At 35.8% G+C, this 21,515-nt stretch overlaps 1 protein-coding gene across 3 annotated transcripts in view; it reads right to left on the bottom strand.

Annotated features, from left to right (window-relative positions):
• The window catches only part of PFKP (phosphofructokinase, platelet), a 42,501-nt gene that overhangs the window by 4,952 nt on the left and 16,034 nt on the right, over positions 1 to 21,515 (bottom strand). Inside the window, exons 4-17 of one of the 3 annotated variants that reach the window (XM_064391842.1) lie at positions 20,074 to 20,263; positions 17,427 to 17,592; positions 16,725 to 16,769; positions 16,522 to 16,630; positions 15,980 to 16,075; positions 15,170 to 15,262; positions 14,680 to 14,805; positions 14,043 to 14,107; positions 13,273 to 13,342; positions 10,900 to 11,046; positions 9,907 to 9,977; positions 9,368 to 9,455; positions 8,245 to 8,397; positions 2,964 to 3,116 (exon numbers count right to left, since the gene is read on the bottom strand). In XM_064391842.1, the coding sequence (XP_064247912.1) occupies positions 2,964 to 3,116; positions 8,245 to 8,397; positions 9,368 to 9,455; positions 9,907 to 9,977; positions 10,900 to 11,046; positions 13,273 to 13,342; positions 14,043 to 14,107; positions 14,680 to 14,805; positions 15,170 to 15,262; positions 15,980 to 16,075; positions 16,522 to 16,630; positions 16,725 to 16,769; positions 17,427 to 17,592; positions 20,074 to 20,263 (1,572 nt within the window). The remainder of the gene's footprint in view (positions 1 to 2,963; positions 3,117 to 8,244; positions 8,398 to 9,367; positions 9,456 to 9,906; positions 9,978 to 10,899; positions 11,047 to 13,272; positions 13,343 to 14,042; positions 14,108 to 14,679; positions 14,806 to 15,169; positions 15,263 to 15,979; positions 16,076 to 16,521; positions 16,631 to 16,724; positions 16,770 to 17,426; positions 17,593 to 20,073; positions 20,264 to 21,515) is intronic. The other 2 variants (XM_064391699.1, XM_064391767.1) reach the window with 2 other exon arrangements.

The raw sequence follows: 21,515 nt of genomic DNA, 5'->3' as shown, positions 1-21,515 counted from the left end.
TTGGTTTTTGACTAACCCGTACATAGTTACTGTAAGAAGACTGAAATCTCCACTTGCACCTTACTCTGACCAGCATAAAGAATGGAGATCTGTTACTTACGTGAAACCAATTAACACCAATATTTTTTAGAGCTGCCTAAGAGATGTGGAAAGTAACAAAGACAGAGGCAATCTCCAGTGTGGCAAGACCTAGGAATCTTAGGAAAACATTGTAACTCAAGAAAATGCAGAAACCTAGGAACTATTTACTATCCACCTTTAGGTTTTAGTAATAACTCAAGAATCTATTTGACAAACTCACCTCCTGGAATGGATTTTTTTACTATTTGAAGTTATTTTAAAGTTGTTGATTAATGTATTTTCCTTTCAGAAAGCGAGTCAGAGAAATAAAGAGGCCCTATTTTCTTCTTTGTCTTAGAAACAAATAAATAATTAGGATATACCACACTTTGTGACAGGAAGAATTTTGTGAAACTGATGTAGTGTCCCAACACCAGTTCTGTTTAATAAAAATGGAAATGAAAGTACCTGGAAAGTTCGTCATCTTGCAACCTGAATTATGGTAACATTAAAAAATCCCCATGACTTACTGATTTTTTGAATGAATAACTATAGGTGCCATAAAATTTGAGGTATTTCTAGTTCACAGTTTTTTAAAACCAGAACTTCATTCAGCTAATTGAAAATACTATTTCTGCAATTCAGATTGTGAACAAAATAGTCTTAAAACCATACCTAACACATCACAGAACAAATCATTACCTGATATGTGAGAAAACTTAATACAAAACTCTAGAACTTCTAACATAATACAGTTTAATGCAATTAAAGACTAAGACCAGTGTATGCATGTATTCAGGTCAAGTTAGCAAAAGATACATGTAATTTAATTTATACATATTTTATCTTTGTATTTGCATATATGCATATTATGTGCTTACATAAAAAGTGCATCATTCACATGAATTTATTCAGAATATGGATATTCTGTTATCCCAAGCAGAGAAGTATCTCCATAACAAACTACATCACAAAAGTCTATGTTGACTTTCTATCAGTTTTTCAAAATGACACTTTTACATGTCTTGGGTTTTACAGTGTCCCCAAGCACTTTACTTTCTTCTTACAGACATTGTTTCATGAAAATTTTTGCAGAATAATGTAGCACTGGAGCAATTTAACTCATTTTTAAAGAGCTGCCTGAAACCGGATAGGTACTATTGTGTTTAACTTATGTTGTAAAACAATCTTGTCTTTAGACAATATAGATGTGAAGATTCCCACCATTTTGAGAGACTTCAAATATTTGTAAACCCCAAGATTTCTAAAAAGATTTTCCATCTGCTGGCAGGAGAGTGGACTTTTCTGCCTTTTGAGAATCCCCAAGCACTAAGCAAGGAGGTAAATCAGTCACTGCCTATGGGACTAATCACTTGAAACCTACTTAGAAGGGTTTCTGTCCTTGACCCTACAAGAGATGGAGCATAAACTTTCTACTACTCTTGCTGTCTCAGAATGACTGTGACAGAAATACCCAAATAGGAAATTGGCACAGGTAGACTTAAATGAATTGTTAATTCATACACTACACTACAGGCTGGAAAAGCCAAACCTTAAATTCCTGGTGCAGGTTTCAGATATCATAAACAAGGCATGAGGATTCTTTTTGGAATTCTGTTGCTAGCTGAGCTTTCATATGAACTGACCCAGCTTAATAAAAATCCTAATGTTCAAAACACCAAATCAAGTGTTCTGCTATTAACATTAACTAAACATCCTAATGACAATAAAATTCATATGATGCAACCATATTTTTTTTTACAGAAAGCATTACTGATATCTATACAAACTGTAATTAAATTACTACCAAAAACAATTTCGTAAGAGGAAGCAGCACTATATGCAATCATTTGTTGCCCCATTGTTACCACTTTTGAAGGTGCCACATCACAATTAGCAGACTTAGCTGCTTCTATAAATGTCAGGCCAAGAGGAGAAAGAGCTGAAGGAGTGGAAAAGTACCCATGTCCTGCCTATGAATGCTGCTACATGACATGCCCAAAAGACACCTTAGGACATCTCAGCCCAGGGATGCTGCAGTGCAGCCACCCTGTTTTCTGCCACAGCTCTTCCACTTATCTACTGAGCTTTTTCACTCACTGTGTAAGAACAGGAAAACAAACCTGCTTCTCCCAAACCCCTGGATCTGTAGTCTTGATTTGACTTCCTTGACAAATTACTTCATGATTAGTTATATGGCTTGCTAATGATGGGTTTGATAAAACTCAGAGCTGGTAAGATTTACTCATTTGTTTGCATTGCATCTCAGCTCAGTTCCCTTTGCTGTGTCTTAAGCAGAGTAAACAGGACTGAAAGAGCTCATAAAACAGTTGAACCCAAGGGAAAAACTATGGCAGACTAAAACTAGAACACTGACTGTTCTGACCCCACACTATTTAGTTGAACATCAGTGACAGACTTAACTGCTTATACTATCCATGCATTTATATGCACTTAATGTATGTTAAGCCTAATGGAGTCTACAGGATTTTTCATGTATTTAGTGTTAATCATGCATTTAAAATGCTCTGCTGCACTGAGCTCAGTCAATAGTTCATCCAACAAATGGGGCATTTATTTATAAGATATATGCTTTCTTCTTTTCCCTAAGTAATATGTAAGATAAAAATGAAATTGAAGAAAGCAAAATATTTTATTCTCAGTAAAAGCAAATACCCTAATACAGGAGTCTTGAAGAACAAAAGAGAGTCCCCAAAAATTAAGCATTTAACATAATACTTTTTCTAAGGTTAATCTTTAATCAGTTTTGGAAAACTGAACTATTAACCAATAAAAAACACAAGTACCTGAATTATTTAAGAAAACTAGACATTTCAACGTCTTTAAGTATCCTCATCTTATGCATTTTATCATCTTAACTTTTAGAAGATATGCAGTCTTACCTCCACAATAGCATTCAAGGCAGTGTCAGTACCAAGGCTATAGTCTGTGCCTGGCACATTGTTGCTAATAGTAGCAGGCAACACACACATAGGAACGCTAAACTCCTCAAAGCTGGCTCGCGCCTCGTAGAGCTGCAGACAACTTTCAAAGGCCTGAAGCAGTGGTACAAGTGTGAGTGAAACATTCCTTGTCTTTGGACTGCTCTGCTAATGACTCCTGGCATGTGATGGTAAATGTGGCTGTCCACTGGCCCAAATAAATACAATTGGTGAGATTATTTGGGGGGAGGGGGGGTGAAAATATCCTGTACATACCACAACAGTGCACTGGGGTTGCATTGGCACAATGCTCTTTGAAGAAATGCAGAGGATTAGTACGAGTTAGTACAGACTGAAGGAAGTGTGCACAGCAGAGAGGTCTGAAGCAGCTGGGTAGGAAAGGAAGGCAAAAAGCTAGACTGGAAGTCATTCCACAGGAAAGAACTTGAAGAACAGAGTATGATACATGCTAAGGAGCTTAGAAAATTAACTAGTAAAACCCTTGCAAATTGCTTAAAGAAAGACACTTTTTAAAAAAACTATGTTATCCTAGAAAGTCAAGACACGCATCTATTTCCACCAAGAGAAAGGAAAAAAAAGTTCACCCATGCCTTCAAAGTTTCTATCAACATCTCACATCTGCCTCTGTGAACACAGACTGGATGTAGGCCTAGAAAAATCCAGGAACATATGCAGATGGATGAGTTAATAAAGTTTGCAAGTATAGTTCAAGGATTCTTTGAAAAGCAGTTTTAGGTCCTTGGAAAGACTCCAAAATCTACAATATATATTATCATGTCAAAAGGATTAGGTGCTCCTAGTGGATGTCAAAATAAATGTTAAGATTTTGCAGGTGTTTTAAATAAACATACATTACATTGTTCCAATTATTTCTAATCTAAACTCATCAGCATCTCTCATGAAGTGTGGCAGTTTTTCAAACTGCCTGTGTAATGGCTCTCCACCAGAAAGCCTGATTACGTAATACACGACTTTTTCATCTCTTTCTCCCAGAAACTGATGTTCACAGAAGTCTCATTTTCTTTATTTCTCAAATCGGTTCAGGGAAGCCAACTATTGCAGATCAAAGTTAGATACCTACTGAGGTATCTCCAGGCATATCTCCACAGTGACTGGTATAAGGAAAAACTTAGAAGAAAATTATGTGTAAATCCCCTACCTGTGAGAGTTCTCCTTCTGAGCTTTTGTCCTAGACAGAGCAGGTCCTGTTCAGTGAGAAGACAGGATATTTATGCTGTAGGTGCATTTATGGCTGTAGGTGCATAAATGCAAACTGGCTTTCTAAAAAATCTTTCTCTTCTCACTGTTTTGTAAATGAAATGGCTCACTACTACACTTTCAGTTTGAGGTTGAAACATAGCCTAAAAGATGTGCTTTCAGACCCAAAGAGCTCAGAAGAAGTAGAGCCAGGAGCAACAAATAGGAGGGGTTTATTTGGGATTTGGTTTTTTTAGTGGCTGAGACTTCACTTAGGAAATTTCAGTAATTGCCTGGCCCAACTCAGCTCAGTCAGACTGCTTTCAACATTTATTTCTATTAAAAGAATAAAGACATACAAAGTAACAGTGGTTTGGTAAAACCACACAGCTTCCTGGAGATCTGCAGAACACAAGTTTCTCTAAAAAGTTTTATATTAAGACTTCTGGAAAAACAAGTCAAAGGGAGATGTAGAGCAATAACTAACATAACTGGTTAGTCTGCATTTATGGTATGTTAAGATGCAGTTATGATATGTTTTACTTGCATTAAATATTGCCATTTATTTGATGCAAGTGATTTCAGCCAACATATCCAATGTTGTACCTTCACCAAGCACGAGCATTAGATGATTATATGCAACATCTTTGCATCACTGTGGCAAAACATGAAAATGCTTTTAATATATGGTCACTTAATTATAAAAGGTAAATAAGTGATCAATGGTTTTAGCAATTGCTATGCTAGTATATTTTTTTAATTACTACACTAAGGCCATAGAGGGATACTGCACTGTGTTAATAAAATGGTTTAATAATTTCCTACCCTTTTATTGGATTTGTGTTACTAAAAAGATTGTTGCCATAACCAAGGATGCTTTATAAAAATTCATGCAGTCAAGCAGAGACTACTGTTTGTTGACTTTAAGATGACCTAAGTACAAATGGCAGTTGAAGGGAATGGAGTTACTGCCCTTACTCCACATCAGCTGTTACTAGATTGAAGGAGATGAAAAATTAACAGGTTAGCTAGTGGCCTGGCTAATTTTCAGCTTCCTAGTTCAGAGTACTGTGGAGCCACACATGCTACTGGGAGGGTTCAGGCGTCTGTTTTCCACAGGAAATGTGTGGAGACTGCCTTAAGGCATCTGACTGTAGCTGTGCTCCTCAGGGGACATTTGTTTGGTATTTTTTACCCCCCCTCAAAACCAAATCATCAGTCTGTATCCCCTTTTCTTCTGGTGAAAGGAAAGATTGAAGAAACACAACAGAAAGTTTTTAGCCTCTCCCTTTTTTGGGTTCCATTATTCTCATCTAGTTGATCCCTTTTCCTTTCATTTCATGGTTGCCACATTCCTGAGGTCTGACATCCAAAATAACACCCTATTCATTTCACTGAATTAGCAACATACTTGAAAATATAGATATTTTTATTATGGTAGATATTTTAGTGATGCTTCATTTAATAGAAAATCTGAAGTTCATGTTCTTATCCTGCAATCCTAAAAGGATAACTTTTTATGCCTACATATATCAGCCTTAAGCATATCCTCCTCAGGTAGAAACATTCAGCTTTTCCCAGGTACTTTGTATTTATGTTGTCATTAGCAGTTTTTCTAATATTCTGAAAAGTGAAGTGAAAAATACAGTTTATCATAAATTTAAAACACTATTCAAAATCTGAAGCCAAGATTTTAGAAGAGAAGTGGAAAAAATTGAACATTTCAGAAGGGTCCCCATGATCTGTTACAGAATCTAAATTAGTTATTGAGAAATGTACATGCCTTTGTGAGGAGCACACTCATTACTAATCTCTCATTCAGAAGTTATGTATCTGCTAAGTCTGTTTTTTTTTTCTCTTTTTAATTGCAGAATTTTAACACATTTTATCAGCAAATGTTTCAGCATACACTTGCCAAGTTAAAACAACTGACAAGTGTCTAATGATGCCAAACAGCAACAATCCCTGATTACCAGCACAATTGTACTTACCTGACTAGAGGTAGGCAAGATCACTCAAGTAAGAACTGTACCAGAGAAAAACTAAGTGTGATGACACTTTTGGTGCCCTGAAAGCATTGTAAACTGTGATGCATTTATTGACCTAACTGTGGTAACGAGAATAAAACCTACATATAAACTTGATAAAATGGATATTGATGTCCACCTCCTGCTTTTGTTTACCACAGCCAATTGTATGACATGTACTGAGCTTATCTGGTCACATTTAACAGGGGCACAGTTGCTACTGCACCTGATCTGAGCATGGCACAAGAATGAAAGGATGTATTTTTCACTGAGAGTTTTTGTGAATCAGGTTCAAACAATCAGAGCAAAAAACTGAAAGGATGCTTTCCAAACACAAGTCTGCTCCTTCCAAAAAACCAAAAAAAACCAAAAAACAAACACACAAAAAAACCCCAACCAAACAAACAAAAAAAAAAAAAAAAAAAAAAAAAAAGAGAAAAAATCAACCCAAATTTAATTTTCCACTCAACTGAATATAGATCTTGCAAAGCCATTACTTTTCATCTTTAATCCTGAGAAAAATCTAGGCAAAATTAAACATAAACATAAAACAACAAGAAAGCCATTAGTAAAAAAAAAAAGCTTTTGAAAAGTTTTCAACTATTGCATTGAAAATACAAATGTTTTATCTAATGAAGGCAAATGACACCTAGAAACCTAAATAGAAAAGCAAACCACAGCAACACAGACTGACTGCCTACTATATATCTCCTTTGCATGAAATAACCTATAAAAAGAAGTCAGTTTGGTTAACAAAGTTTATGAAGATAAGAAAAGAGGGAAAGCAGATGTTATGCACAATCATTTTACTCACCTTAGTTCATAATCAGTCATTTTGGACAGATATTTTTATTTACCAGAACTGGAAACAACATCAACACTTATAACCCAAGTTGTCAATAAAAAATTAACTCAATGAATTTTAGTTAGCTTACAGTCTTATTCAAGCCAATACTTCAAGAAACTGATATTTCCTAACTGAAGAATTTCTTTTGGTGAAGTTAAAATTATTTATGTTGGAATGGTGGGGAAAAAAAAGTTATGGCAGTGCATTTAAAGTTGGTGGGACCTGAAGAATCCTTGAAATTAAAAAGCTATCATGATTAAAATTTTCAAATACATTTAAGTGATAAGATAACTTGTCATTTAATTTTCAAAAGCAACTTGAAACTCTTTTTTCCAACTGACTAAGCTTTCTGCTCAACTGAAATTAGTATTAGAGAACTGAGGAATGGCTGGGGATGGATGGGGCCTCTGGACCTCACGGAGATCCAACGCTCTGCCAAGGCAGGAACACCTGAGCAAGAGACACAAGAACAATCCAGGAGGGTTTGGATTACCTCCACAGAGACTGCACTACCTCCTTGGGCAGATTTCTCCAGTGCTCTATCACACTCCAAGTAGAGAAGCTTTTTCCTCATAAAGCAAAAACTGGATGTTTAATCTCTTATGTTGTATAACTGGATTTGATTTTTTTAAAATTACTTAACATGTCTCAACTCTTTTTATTAAATCTGCTATTAACAGAATAAATGTAATGCCTATTATTGAGAAATGTGGATTTTACATATTCTCTTAGAGGAGTAAAGATGGTAAATAACTAAGAATCTCCTTCTCAACAGAGCAATTTTCCTTCAGTGTTTGTTGCAGGTGCAGAGACTGCAACTCTATATATTATGAACAGAGATTTTTCCCCCTCTACAGAGCAAATGATCATCCAAGTCTCAGTTTTAGGTTTATTTCTTTCTTTCTTATACAACAGATGCCATCTTATCCTGCACTTAAAAAATTTAGAGGTCATTGTAGTTTCAGCAGAAACCAAATGGAAGCATTCGGGATCCTAGACTTTCTCTTTTCTAAAGTGGTGCCATGAAGTAATTATAATTTCCCAGATCACATTTCTTAAGTTCTGGTCTACAAAAATATCCAGAAGTAGCCAATTGAGTAAGTCTAAACAACTGCTTTGTTAGTATATGCACACACCAGAGCAGACTTACATCAGTTATAGTGTTCAGAGCAGTATCTGCACCAATGCTGAAATCTGAACCCGGTACATTGTTGGATACAGTTGCAGGAACCATAACCATTGGAACACAGAATTCATCATATTTCTCCCGGGCAGCTGACAATTCCAGAAGTCCAAGGTAAGCCTGTTGGGCACAGGCATCAGGTAAAAAATTAGGATGAATAAAGGAAGGGCAGAGTTGGGAGTGACAAAATCAGAAGGGCCACAGGGGGAGCCATTTCTACCACAGCACACTTCAGCAAGTCAGAGCACTAAGGAACCACTAAAATCTAACACAGACAAAAAAGAAAGCGTTAGAAACAGGCATATATTTGAAAACAATAAATAGAACATATGTTTTCATGAAAATGAAAAATTTAGGCACAGAAAGTTGGTTTTCAACAAAACAAACTAGTTTCCCAATCTTCAGGTACTGTTACTCCTGATTTAAAAATCTTAATATTCCTGAATTAGGGTCATAGCTAACAGCTTGGACAAAAAAGGAAGACACAGTTTTTCTCAAAGGAAGACACAGTTTTTCTCAAAAAGCAATGAACACATTCTTTTCTGAATCTTTCCTGAATCTAAATTTCAAAAAATATACTTTCCTGAATCTAAATTTCAAAAATTATCTGTTTTTTTAGAACAAAGCAAACATGAAATATAGCAAAAAAACCCAAAACAACAACTTGTCTAGATCCATTACAGATTTTGACATGCACTATGTGAGAGGAGTGGCTTTAAAAAGGAGCCATAGTGCAATTTCTACTAAGAGTCAAGAACTTCTGCAATGATGTTCTAAGTATTGATACAGTATAGACTGAAACTTGCACAACTGAAGTTATTTATTTATTTTAATACAAAAAACTGTAACACTATCTCATCTCATTTATCCATTTAGCACATCAGTTTAGCAGTTCCAGTCACAGCCTTGAATGCCAGCTTTCCAGAGTACCCCTGACTGACAACACTTACGATTCTAAACACTATGTCATGTATCAAATACAGATAGAGCCAAATGCACCTTACATGAAGATTGGGTAAAAATCAAACCAGACTATTAATTTTGTTAGGATTTCTAGTCTACTTAGACATAATTAGATATTTCAGTGTACCTCAAATCCACCAATAACCATAAGGGCGTTAATGTTGTTAGTGCGCATCTGGTCAGCAATCTTCTCCAAATATTTTGCAGGAAGAGTACTAAAAATCATTAAACCAAAAGAAAAATAAAAACAATTTACAGATTTTGAAGCAGTAAGAACTCATTACTAAGCTGAAACCATAAAGTCAGCAGGCAACACAATGGTTTTTGTTTTACATATTTATCCATACAAGTAGCTCTTCCAGACAAACAATAAGGACTCATGACAAGTGTAAAGAAACTGCAGGTTTGAAATCCTTCAAAGTGTAAGGAACCCCAGAAATTTTTAAGTTGAGATCCCAGCTCCCACTCTTCAGAGAGGGTTCAGTACTACAAAGATATCCAAGTTGGAACACAAGGATTTGAACAAAAAACAAGCTCAAAAAACCCAAATGTACAAAAATTGAGGACTTAAAAACAGTCAGCGGGAAGAAAAGAATATGGAATCATACAGCGGTTGTATAAAGCACTACAATTCATCATATCAATTGACAAAAATATTGATTTTACCGTTTTGTACCAAGAATTGATCCTCCTTGACCAGTCCAGCCTCCAACATCTCCCCAGGAAATTTCCTTTATCTTTGAATAAAAGTAAAAAAGGAGATTTTGTTAAGTGATTATCCAATTACTTCTCTTGAGTTGCAGCAAACAACAGGTACTACTTCATGAAAAGCTCTTGGAACAAGTTGTTGGGCACTTGACATCACTAAAACTAAATGAGGCTAATGAAGAAAACAGTATCAAGAGTTTAACTCTATTTCTCTTGAATTACTACAATCCCTTTTGGTGACACCCCTGGATACCCTAACTGCTTTGTTGCCTTGCATTAGGCTGCAAGTCTGTTCCATTCCATTTGTTCTTTCTTCTTCTATACCAAGATGAACCCTGTCTGTCTCTGTGTTTCAAATCTCTATTTTCACATCCTCTCCTACTCAATGTGAAACAAAAAAATCTAAAGCTAGGTCTTTGATATAAGTTTTGGGATCTGTGGCTCCAGCCAGGCACAAAAATCAATAATCTTGCATTCAATTTCTCTTCAGTTTCACCAACCAATGCATAACAATTAAAAATAGGAGAAGAAAACAATCTAACTTACCTAAGGGAAAAAAAGCTTCCTCCCTCAATAAGCACCATTACAAAGTTTCTTCCAGCAAAGGAATACATGTGCAATAACTCATTGTTCAGAATCAGAGATTACTCTGCTACTCTGTGAAAAAACTTCAATATGCTAAACATTGACCAAAACTCAAAGGCAGGATTCATCTGAACTCATTTTGTAGCTCTGCAGCATGTGATTAGTAACACTCAGCATAAATGACTCTACAGACTTGAATAGTTGAGAAATACAGCTACAATCTAAGTTTTAGAGATCTTAATGAATAAAAGCACTTAGAGAAGCAGTTCCCTCAGCAGTTACGACACACCTTCCATGAACATGAGCAAAGGTGGTGGTGTGGGATGGGGTACCTAGCACTTGGTAAGGCACACACGTGACACTGACCTTTCCTCTAGCGAACCCTTCAAAACCATCAATGACAGCAAATATTTTGTGACCCTCGGTTATGCCAACTCTCACTGCAGCCCTCACGGCGGCGTTCATCCCAGCTGCAGGGGCACCAACGTTTAAAACTGCCACGTTAAAATTAGTCTGCAAGATAAAAATAATATTTAGTAAGGACTTTGATTTCTACACCACGGTTAATTTGTACATCATATGCACTTGCTAAGTACTGGAATGAAGGAAACAAAATTTCAAAGCCCCTAAACATGTTGAAAATTTAAAGTTAACTGCAAGGTGCAGACACACTTCCCCACTTGCAGAATATCAAAGAGACACACAATTAAGAAAAAAGAATGTTTCTTCTTAAATAAGACTTTATAATAATTCCATTTGGTTTACAAGTTAAATTATTCAGGTTTTTATATTCTAGCCCAGGTTCAAGAAACATAAAATAGAATCACAGAATACTTGGGGTTGGAAGGACCATAAAGATAATCTCATTCCAACCCCTTGACATGGCCAGGGACACCTTTCACTAGACCAGGCTGCTCAGAGCTCCACCCAACCTGGCCATGTTACCAGCTTCATGTTACTAAAGCAGGATTTTGTGTTTTTTGCAAACACACCAACAATAGCAAAAGAAGAAAAAAAAGTAGGAACTGACTCTAGCACCACAGCATTTATATGGGTATCACCAGTACAATGCAGAGAGGATCAGACAAGTTTTAAAATTTAGCTATTGGCCAGGTTTCTCAAGAAGCTGACAATACATTAGCGAACAGGAGCACTCAGCATCTTTCCCAACACCACACAATTTCAGATTATGGAAGTTTTCAAAATATTTCTGAATGACAACTGTAACACATTGGTCCTGCAGAAGAGGTAGAAGTTATTTAGCTTTATTCTGAAAGATGAGAACAAAAAACCAAAACAAAAAATACAACAGTTGTTAAGTAACTATCATGGAATCTCATCTGATTAAAAACCATAACAAGCAAACAAAACCCCAAACCAACAACAAGCCCCCCCAAAAAACCACAATAAAAGAGACACAAACCAGAGTATATGTAGGGGGTTTTTGGGGTTTTTTTTGGTTGTGGTACAGTTGAAGGATTGTAGAAAAATGCAATGTAACCACAAACAGCAAAATATAATGTGTGCAGAAGCACTGCTGAAGCAGAGCACTCAGATGGCTCTTCTGATCCTATCAGCTTAGTTCTTTCCTCAGCTCCTGTGACATGCACATTTCATCTACTTTTTAATTCCTATTCAGCCTCTTTTACTGAAGGCACACAGATTTTGTTAGTATGCTCAAATCTGAGTAGTTAGTAATTACACACGGCTTACATTTCCTTCTAATGTCATTTATAACAGAAGGTATGACAGAAATATTAAAAAAATACAAAAGACCAGTAATAATAGTCCAGGATTTGCACTGCTGTATTAAAAATAAAACAAAACCCATCTGCCAAAGAAAATGTTAAATATCCATTAAAAAATCCTGAATTCCCTGATCTCTTGAAGGTCAGTTTTAGGTGCTTACTGTACTATCAATGCAGTTTTGCTCCTTAATAATATTGAGAAGCTACCACCAGTAATCATTACTCAAATATTTATTTGGGAAAAATATTTCTAGAAAGTATAACAGCAACATAATAATGTAAATAAGGTAACAAATGGTCACAAACCACAATTAAAAGAGGAATTAACAAGTGAGATGACATAGTCACCAACTATGATCAAACACAAAACTAGTCAGTAAACTTTTAATTTAAAAAATCCTAAGATTTGTTTGCACACAAAATTTAGTGTCTGCTTCCTAAATAAATACAAATTTCCTCTTATACGAATCTTAGGAACTACAAAGAAACTAAATTTGTTATTGTATTATGCAGAGTAACTTATTTTTTCACACAAAGGTGATGGATCTTTGCTCAGTACTGCTTCCCATGAATTCCTGTATTTGCCCTCGCCCATGAGTGGTTTTACCCTTCAAAAGAAAGGGTAAGGATACTTTTAATATAGTACCCTCCTTTATCTAAAGATTTTCAGAGTCTTAATCATGATCTTAAACATCACCCCTCCTTTTCTTCATGGTAAGAAACACAGGGCAAAACAGTAACTGTTAGGACCAGACCTTTTAAGAATTGGGACCAGCTGTACATTCAAGACAGAAGGAAACTGTCTACAGCAATTTTCTAGTTACAATTGTATTTCACTTTAAAAATGCTACTTATTATTAGAATAAACTAGTGTGCTTCAGGCATCTTTATAATATTTAATTTGTAACCTATGCTATAATAGAGGTTTGAAGGGAGTTATTAATAGATCCCAAAAGCAGACATGCATTGCCCATTCAACAAACCCCCTTACCTTTGGAAGCTCAGCATCTGGCCTTCTGTGCGACAGTAATTTGTATGTGTTAAGGTTGTTTTCAAAGCTCCTAAACAAATGAGCAAATAAGATAAGCAAATAAAATAGTAAAATTTCAAACTCATAGTTATTTTAAAGGAACATCTGAATTTTTCAGAAACATTAAAAAACGGGTACGAAATATTAACACCATTATTACTGCAAATGTAAAACATGGCAAAAACTGGAAATGAGAGAACAATAAAAAATATTCAATTCTTTAAGAGTCATAAAATATAAAACAACTATGCAGCCAACAAATTAGTTTTCTAGACTGGGGAGAAAGCATTTTATTATCAGATGACTTGAAACACAAATCACTTTCCTGAGAGGACTGAAGAACACCTCCTCCAACATTACTGCTGGAAAACTACCAACTTCTTACAAACAAGCTCACAGGACTGGCCTCAAATTCATGAATAAACAAGCTTATGGTAACTACCAGTCAGGTCATACAGCACAGCAGCTTTTTGCTTTGTGACCAGTTAGCCTAGGAACAGCTCCCAGTCTGACACAGGAGAGAATCACAGTTTGCTTTGTTTTGCATGTTTTGATGCAGGTAAAAATTTCAATGATTCTATTTAGGCAACTCTTCTGTCTCCTCTCATTCTCAAACCCATAAAATCATACAGTTAGTAAAATATCTAAAATAAAATGTCACGTGCCAGCATAACAGCAAAGTAACTATGCTTTTCTACAGCAAATAAACTGATATAAGCTATTGGCCATACCTTCCACGAAGCCTCACAGCCTCAAGAAATCTTCCCTCATCCATGGCTTTCTGGACTTCTTGAGTCTTGAAAAAACAAGTTGATTACTCAGAATGTTTAAAAAACACAGGAGTTCAATTATTTAATATATTCCATGTGTTAATATATTTCCACAATGAAAAAAGAAATACTGACAATTCCTCAATTTATGAGCTACCTACTCACAGCATAAATTACAGGGTGGAGGAGGAGGAGAAGAAAGTAGAAACAAATACCTAAAGCCTTAATGGGACAAAGAAATCAGCATATCTGTTATTCATTTTCTTCTTTCTGTTTAAACTGCAGTTTTAGTAAAGAAACCTGACTTGTGTATGACATGTAAATGGATGCAAGCATCTGAAGAATTTGTTGTAACAATAAAAACAGAAGATCTGACATGAAATTTTAGAACAAATTAAGAAGATGTATTTCTTATTCCTTCATAGTTTGCAAATCAATGGTAATACAGAGAACATACATGAACTTCATCATTCATTCCCAAATATGGGAAAGTGCTGTACAATTCCATCAACGTCCTAATGAGAACAGGCAATTACTGTACATAGTAGTCTGTTGTAGTAAATAAATAACATAAATTGGCTTTTTGCCAGAGCCTCACCATCTGCACACACTCCATCAGAGGCAGACGGACAGCCTGGTTTCCAGACAGGGACACAACACAGGCAGGGGTATCTGGAGTAGCTTCTAAAAGGGCAAGCACGGCTTCCACACCCATACGACTCGCCTGCAAGTAGAGAACGTTTGGGTGCTCAAGCAAGCACTGAAATGCACAAGGCCTCAATCACAGAAATGGTCCTGATTTCTCTGTAACTCAAGCTGACTCAAATCACTCCTTAGTAAAGTGAAAAAGTTGTAGGCTACTTATACCCATAAGTACAGATGATTAAGCTTCGCATTTTGATCCTAAGCTCAGATTCCTTCACACAAAGTGCTGCACTACTCTGTATTTGAGCTATTCAGACAGTTAGTGTGAGGTAACAGTTTGATTTGTCTAATTAATCAGGTAGAGAACCATCCCACCCCCAAATAAACAATAAAATGCGGTTGCCCTATGTGGTGCCATGAGCAGCTGTTTTGGGAATACTCACAAGAATTCTGTCAAAAGCTGAAGGGGTTCCACCTCTTTGCACATGGCCCAGGATGGTTACCCGGGTGTCAAAACCAAGCCGCTGAACCACAAGCTGCATAGAATTTCAAAATACAGTGGGTTTATCATTATCAGTAGTTATATGTATGCTAGCATCATGTACACTTAGGAACACTTAGTGCTAAATGTTACTTCATAAAACTGCAATTCTAAATGAAGTCAAAGGTTTTCTAAAACTGACAGCTATGTGACTTCATAGTCACAGGACAGATAAACCCCAGCTAAAGCCAAAGTGTGATAGCTCCTTTCCACCAATGAGTATTTCACAATTTATTTCTTAATGACCACTAAAAAAAAAAAGCTGAAAAAATCAGCTTAAAAGTTTTTTTAATCTTAAACACTAATGAAATTTTTAGTAAAGCAATGATTTGGACAAGACTTTGTTCAAAGCACACAATATTAGTTGACTGTGAGACAGACCAATATGAAAAATTTTACAAGACATACAAAGTAAAACAGGATTATAAATACAGTTTGAGCTGATTTCAAATTATCAACTAAGCACCCATGAAGCAGATGCTTTTGAACTGCTGGGCTGCATTATAAGGAGAAAAGGTTCCAATAAATTGCCACTGAAAACATTGCCCTTTAATTTGACTATGGAATTTTAGATGATAAAGCACAAGCATAAAATAAAATTGTGTGATAAGTTACCTTATAGGAACGGATTTACTCTAAAGAAATTTTATTATTAACAATAAGGCCCATCTTATGAACAGAAATCTTGTATCATAGGGATGTTGACACTTACATCCTTAACCTTCTCTGATGTTATAGGTTTGTTGTGGCAATCAATAGCTCCTTCAGCTACAATAATAATATTCAACCTTTTCTTTCGTGCACGGTTCTGTAATAAAAATAAAAGCACATTCTTGTAGTAAAAAAAAAAACCAAGAGTAATTTACAACATAATTTTATAATCAATTGCTCTACATTAAGCTGCTAGGATTTGAGGAAGCATTTCTTGTATTTGATCACTCATATGTGATATGAACTCACAGCTTTTATTTTCATATACTTCTTTTCACTGAGGAAGTAGAATGTCTAACATCAAATTGCTGAGGAAATATGCACATATTGCTTAAATAGATATAATTTTATGCAATTCCCATGGCGGGTCATATGATTCCTCAAAACAATCACAGAGTGCAAGAAATGTTCAAGATACAGAGAACTTTATGTGACACCAAAACCAAAGACTTGCTTAAAAGTCCTGATCACACTTTTTAATCATTGCTTGCAAATAAAGATCCACAAAGACATCAGGGAATCTCAAACACATTAACAAATTACCTCTGAAAGCTTAACACACATTGTATCTTCCCAGCCTTCTTCTGGTGGGTATTCAGGAATAAACACCCAGTCTGCCCCACAGGCTAAGGCACTAACCAGAGCTAGATAGCTAAAAAATAGAACAAATTATTAGATTTTTATGGTTCAGATTTCTTTAATAATTGTACCTGTACAAGACACAAAATGCTGAAGACAATACATACCCACAATGTCTCCCCATAACCTCCAGAACAAATGTCCTCTGATGGCTGTCAAAATAAGAAAACAAATTAACTGAACCTAGTATCATTAAACAGCTTGTGTTTACTGTGGTTACTGAACTCAGAATTCCTTAGCAAAACAGAAAAACATTAGGAAAACAAAATCATTGTATATTAAATAATATATTTAAAATTAAGTCTCTTCCAATGCATAAATCATTTTCACTACTTTCTTGCAAAACACGTATGGGCAGCTATGAGAGAAGATATGAACCTTTACTGGAATTGTAAATGATGCAGACCCATAGTTAAGAACTGTAATGGTATAGCTGTATTAAAAGATAATAAAATTAATTGCTTCACTCTTACTGAAATAAAGCTTATATAAGACAGATGCTATTTTTGTACTATTCACGGTGTGTCTGGATCTTCTCTAACAGACTATGTCTGAAAAAGACTAAAAACATTGAAACCAAGTCTGCCCCTAAGGCTGATGCAGTCTCTATGATTGCACACTTGAAGTGCTCCATGACAGGAATGATGAAAAAGCAGTTACTAAGAAAAAAAGAAACCAAGCCATTTGAAACACGCTGTCAAAAAGAAATTTTATTTCCCCACCTACCTAACCTCTATTTAAAATGAACTTAAACAAAAGCATAAATATGTGTGTATTTATTATCAATCTCTATAATATGCTCAATTTACCTCTGAGCAGTGGTCATGATGGCATCCACAACTTCAATTATTCTGTGCAGAGCTGAGTCAGTACCTATGGTCATATCAGTGCCACAGAAGTCATTGTCTATGGATCCAACCATTCCCACAATGTTAAGGTAAGCATATTTCTTAACAGCCTCTGCATCAATCTTTCCTGTAAAGGAGTATTCAGAGAAAGAACTGTAAGACTACCAAAAAAAAAAAAAATTAGACATATTGCTCGGGTGCTCTACTTTTACAAACTAAACATATCCAAACATGAAATTATGTTTAGATATTTTAGGCAACAATGTTAGTCAAAACTACAAACAAAAGCCAATCAAACATCCAAACAAAAGAATCCTGCACGGAACTCCTTACAGTAAGGAAGGAAATAAGAGCTTTTCAGTCCACCTCAAAGTGTCAAATAATTAACAAGTTTTGCAACAAACCTTAAAATTGATGGTCTCAAATTAAAACAGTATCATTCAAACTGTAGTCTCAGTGTATAACACGCAATGAAAGAAGCAAAAGGATGGAAACTGGATGTGATAATGGGCATATGTAAACAGTTAGCAACCAGCATCCAACTTTTGAAGACTTCTCTTTTGCAACACTGAAAGGCTCTGATTTCATGATTAATAAGCAAACAGAACAGAAAAGCTCCTATTCTATGTCTTAGCAGTGTCTCCCAAGACAGCAATGAAAATGCTGTATCATCCAAGAGTTCTAAAGGACCTCAAGGATGAAACATCTTAGCTGCTTAAGCACTTAAAACTACCTTAGTATCTGTGGATAGGATGGTAGTAAATATAATGCCGAATTTTTAATATGAGATTCAAGAACTATGTATCAGTTTGTTTAATCTCTACATTACAGAAAAACAGCAGAAACCATAATGAAAAAAATATAAGTAATGTCCATGAATATAACATTGTAAAGAAGAATCAAAATGTTTTCTATGAATGTATACCATGCATTACAAACCTCTTCTAGAGTTCCAATTGTGGCTTAATATCTGGTTGACATATTCTACTTAGATTTCTAAAAAGCCATTGACAAAGTCTTTTGCCAAAGGATTTTAAGGAAACTAAGCAGTCACTGTATAAGACAGAAGGCTTTTCATAGAGTAATAATGTGAATAATGTGAAAGAGAGGGTAAAAATATGAGGCAGAGGGCAGTGGTAAATGCACATTCTTGTATCTTAGGAAGGTAACCAATGGAGTTCTACAGGGATCTGCGCTGTTCAGCACACTCAGCAAAAACCTGGAAAGGGAATGAGCAGCAAAGTGCCAAAGTTTACTGATCAAACTGAATTACTGGGATCTAAACGTATGGAGTGTTTGAGAAGAAATGAAGACTAGCAAGACACAGTGAGCAGTAAAGTATCAGATGGAATTCATTGCAGATAAATGTAAACTAAGACACATGAAAAAATGTACCCTAACATCACAAACAAAATAACACTATTTCCAGCATAATATAATAATGCTGTTTTCATTAATGAATCAGCTTCAATGCTCAACAGCAGTAAAAAAATCAAAATATTAGAAAATATTAAGAAAAGAATAGAGAACAAAACAAAGATCATTATACTACTGTGTAGATCCATGGTTTGCCCTCATCTTGAATACTGGGTGCAGTTGTGGTCCTCCCCACCTCAAAACAGGGTAGAACTGGAAAAGGTTCAGAGAAGGGCAACAAAGATGATCAAAGATATAGAACTTACATATAAGGAACAACTAAGCAAACTAGGGTTCTTCCATCTAGAAAAAGAGATGATGAAGGGAAAATAAGACAGCTGTAAAATTTCAAGTGGCATGCAGAGAGGAAGCAGGATTGATCATTCATGGTTTATTCTAACACAGAAACTATGGATATCAAATGATCTAGAAGCCAGCAGGATCAAAATAAACTGAAGAAGTTTCTTCACAATCTTCATTATTCAGTGAAGCTGCAGAACTCCTTGCTACACAATGTTTTCAGCAAAATTCTGTATGCTTTCAAGTAGACTTTCAAGTATACATTGATAAAAGAGAAATTCATAAAGGACTACTAACAGCCTCTGGTTCAGGAAGCTCTGAAGACAGAAATGGATGGAACCTATCAGAGTTTTTATGTATTGTGAGTAACACATAGCATCAACACAGCATTATTTTAGTCTTTACTCTTCCCTATACATTCTCCTGGATGCTATCAAAGGCAGCTACTGGGGCTGGCTGTACTTCTATCAACAGCCACTTAACGTTCTGATCTTAAACAAATAATGACATACAGGAAGGAAAGCATCATAATTTAATAACATACAAATGTGTAATTGTTATAGGAGAGGAATTACCACCTCAGATTGGATATGAGGGCATAGGGTTTTTCGAGCAAAAGGTAAGAAGTTCAGATCCTGAAAATCTTTGATAATAGAGGACAAAAACCACACAGACTGTTGCTCAGTAACTTATTTAGCCTTTTTTGGACCTTTATGAGACACACGAGCAGATGTACAGAAACCAAAAGCTATTATTTTATGAAGAACCACACGATTTCCTAGAATGAATACATTTGATTTTTAAACTTGAGATGCACCCTCTGGATACAGCCTGCACACCCACAGTTTGGGTTCACACCTTCCCTGCAGACTGGGCCTGAAGGCACACTCACCTTTCTGTGCCAGCTCTTCCAGCAGCCCGCTCCACTCCTCCCTGAAGAGGTTGGCGCCGGTCAAGCTGCCGTCGCCGCCGATCACGCAGAGGTTGGTGATGCCTCTCTGCACCAGGTTGAGGGCAGCCTGCAGCCGGCCCTCGCGCGTGCGGAAGGATTTGCAGCGCGCGCTGCCGATCACCGTGCCTCCCTAGGAGAGGGAAGAACAGCACTTTGGTTAGTGATCCAGGATATTGCTGTAGGTTTCTAAGGTGGATCAATGATGAGTTTTGTAGCATAATCTCCGTCTTTTCATTTTACAGTGAGGTAAGGTAATGATAAGCAAATTATCAAACCTGCGGGAATTTATGTTCAAGGACAGATACAGACACAAGGGAAAAACAAAAAAAAAAGGTCAAAAATGACTGATAAAGAGCTACTCTGGAAGGAAAACATTAAATTACATGGGATTAATTTTAGCAGTATTAAAATAAATAGATTGCTACTTATATTAAGAATAAAAGTGATGTATTAACTAGTTAAACATTTACATTAATTTGCCTCAGTATGGTATTTTCCCCCTTAATATCACAACATACATAGACAATAAGAGAAAAAATGTATCCCTGAAATTCAAAATTAGTATCCATTGTCATTCCACAGAATTATGGAAATAACTGTCTTTAATTCCTCATAAATCAGACTAATGCTACAATTTCTGTTTTATTGATTATCTGTAGCATTTATTACTATGCATTAAAAAGCTTCTTTTGGAAACGGTGGTGGGCATTTTAAAAAATAACTGAACTGCCCTGTCACTGAAAACTGCTGGGCGTCTTCCTGGACACACAATTTATATGTCTTCTGTGTTTATGTTGTTCAGTCACGAGGAGTTTAATTTTTGCCTTATTTATTGTCACAGTAAAAAGTAGTATCAAGTAAGACTTGATACTACTAAAAAAACTATTTTTTTTCCTGCAAGCAAATCTGAAGATGATTACATCACTTTTGCATAAACATTCCCTTCATTTTAACTTGTAGTAAACTTGTCACATCCATCTAAACTTGAAGAAGTTCAAATCTGCAGTGGCTGTACTGACATGATCTGCCCTGTCAATAGATGCTTCAGCTCTCAGGCCAGTCTGCCTGTGTTGCATAGCTGCTTGTGGAAAGAAAAAAGTGGAACAGAATTCAGCTGTCTCCAGACAAAAGGTAGATGTATACACACAGAGATGTTAAAAAAAAAAAAAAAACAGGACTAAAAAATGTCTCTAAAACTAGATATTTTCATATTTAGAAAACAGCTGCAAGAGCAAAAGAAACTGTATTTGAAACAAAGTGCTACTTGTTCTGAATAAACAGAATATACAATGGGCTGCAAAACCTTTCTCATCAAAACAACTAAACACATTCTGTAAGATACATGCTGAGGTTCATTGTTGGTCTGTTGAATTACCAGGAAT

Source organism: Passer domesticus, chromosome 1, assembly GCF_036417665.1.
Source record: "Passer domesticus isolate bPasDom1 chromosome 1, bPasDom1.hap1, whole genome shotgun sequence".
Classification (NCBI taxonomy): domain Eukaryota; kingdom Metazoa; phylum Chordata; class Aves; order Passeriformes; family Passeridae; genus Passer; species Passer domesticus.
This window is presented reverse-complemented; position numbering and strand designations above follow the sequence as displayed.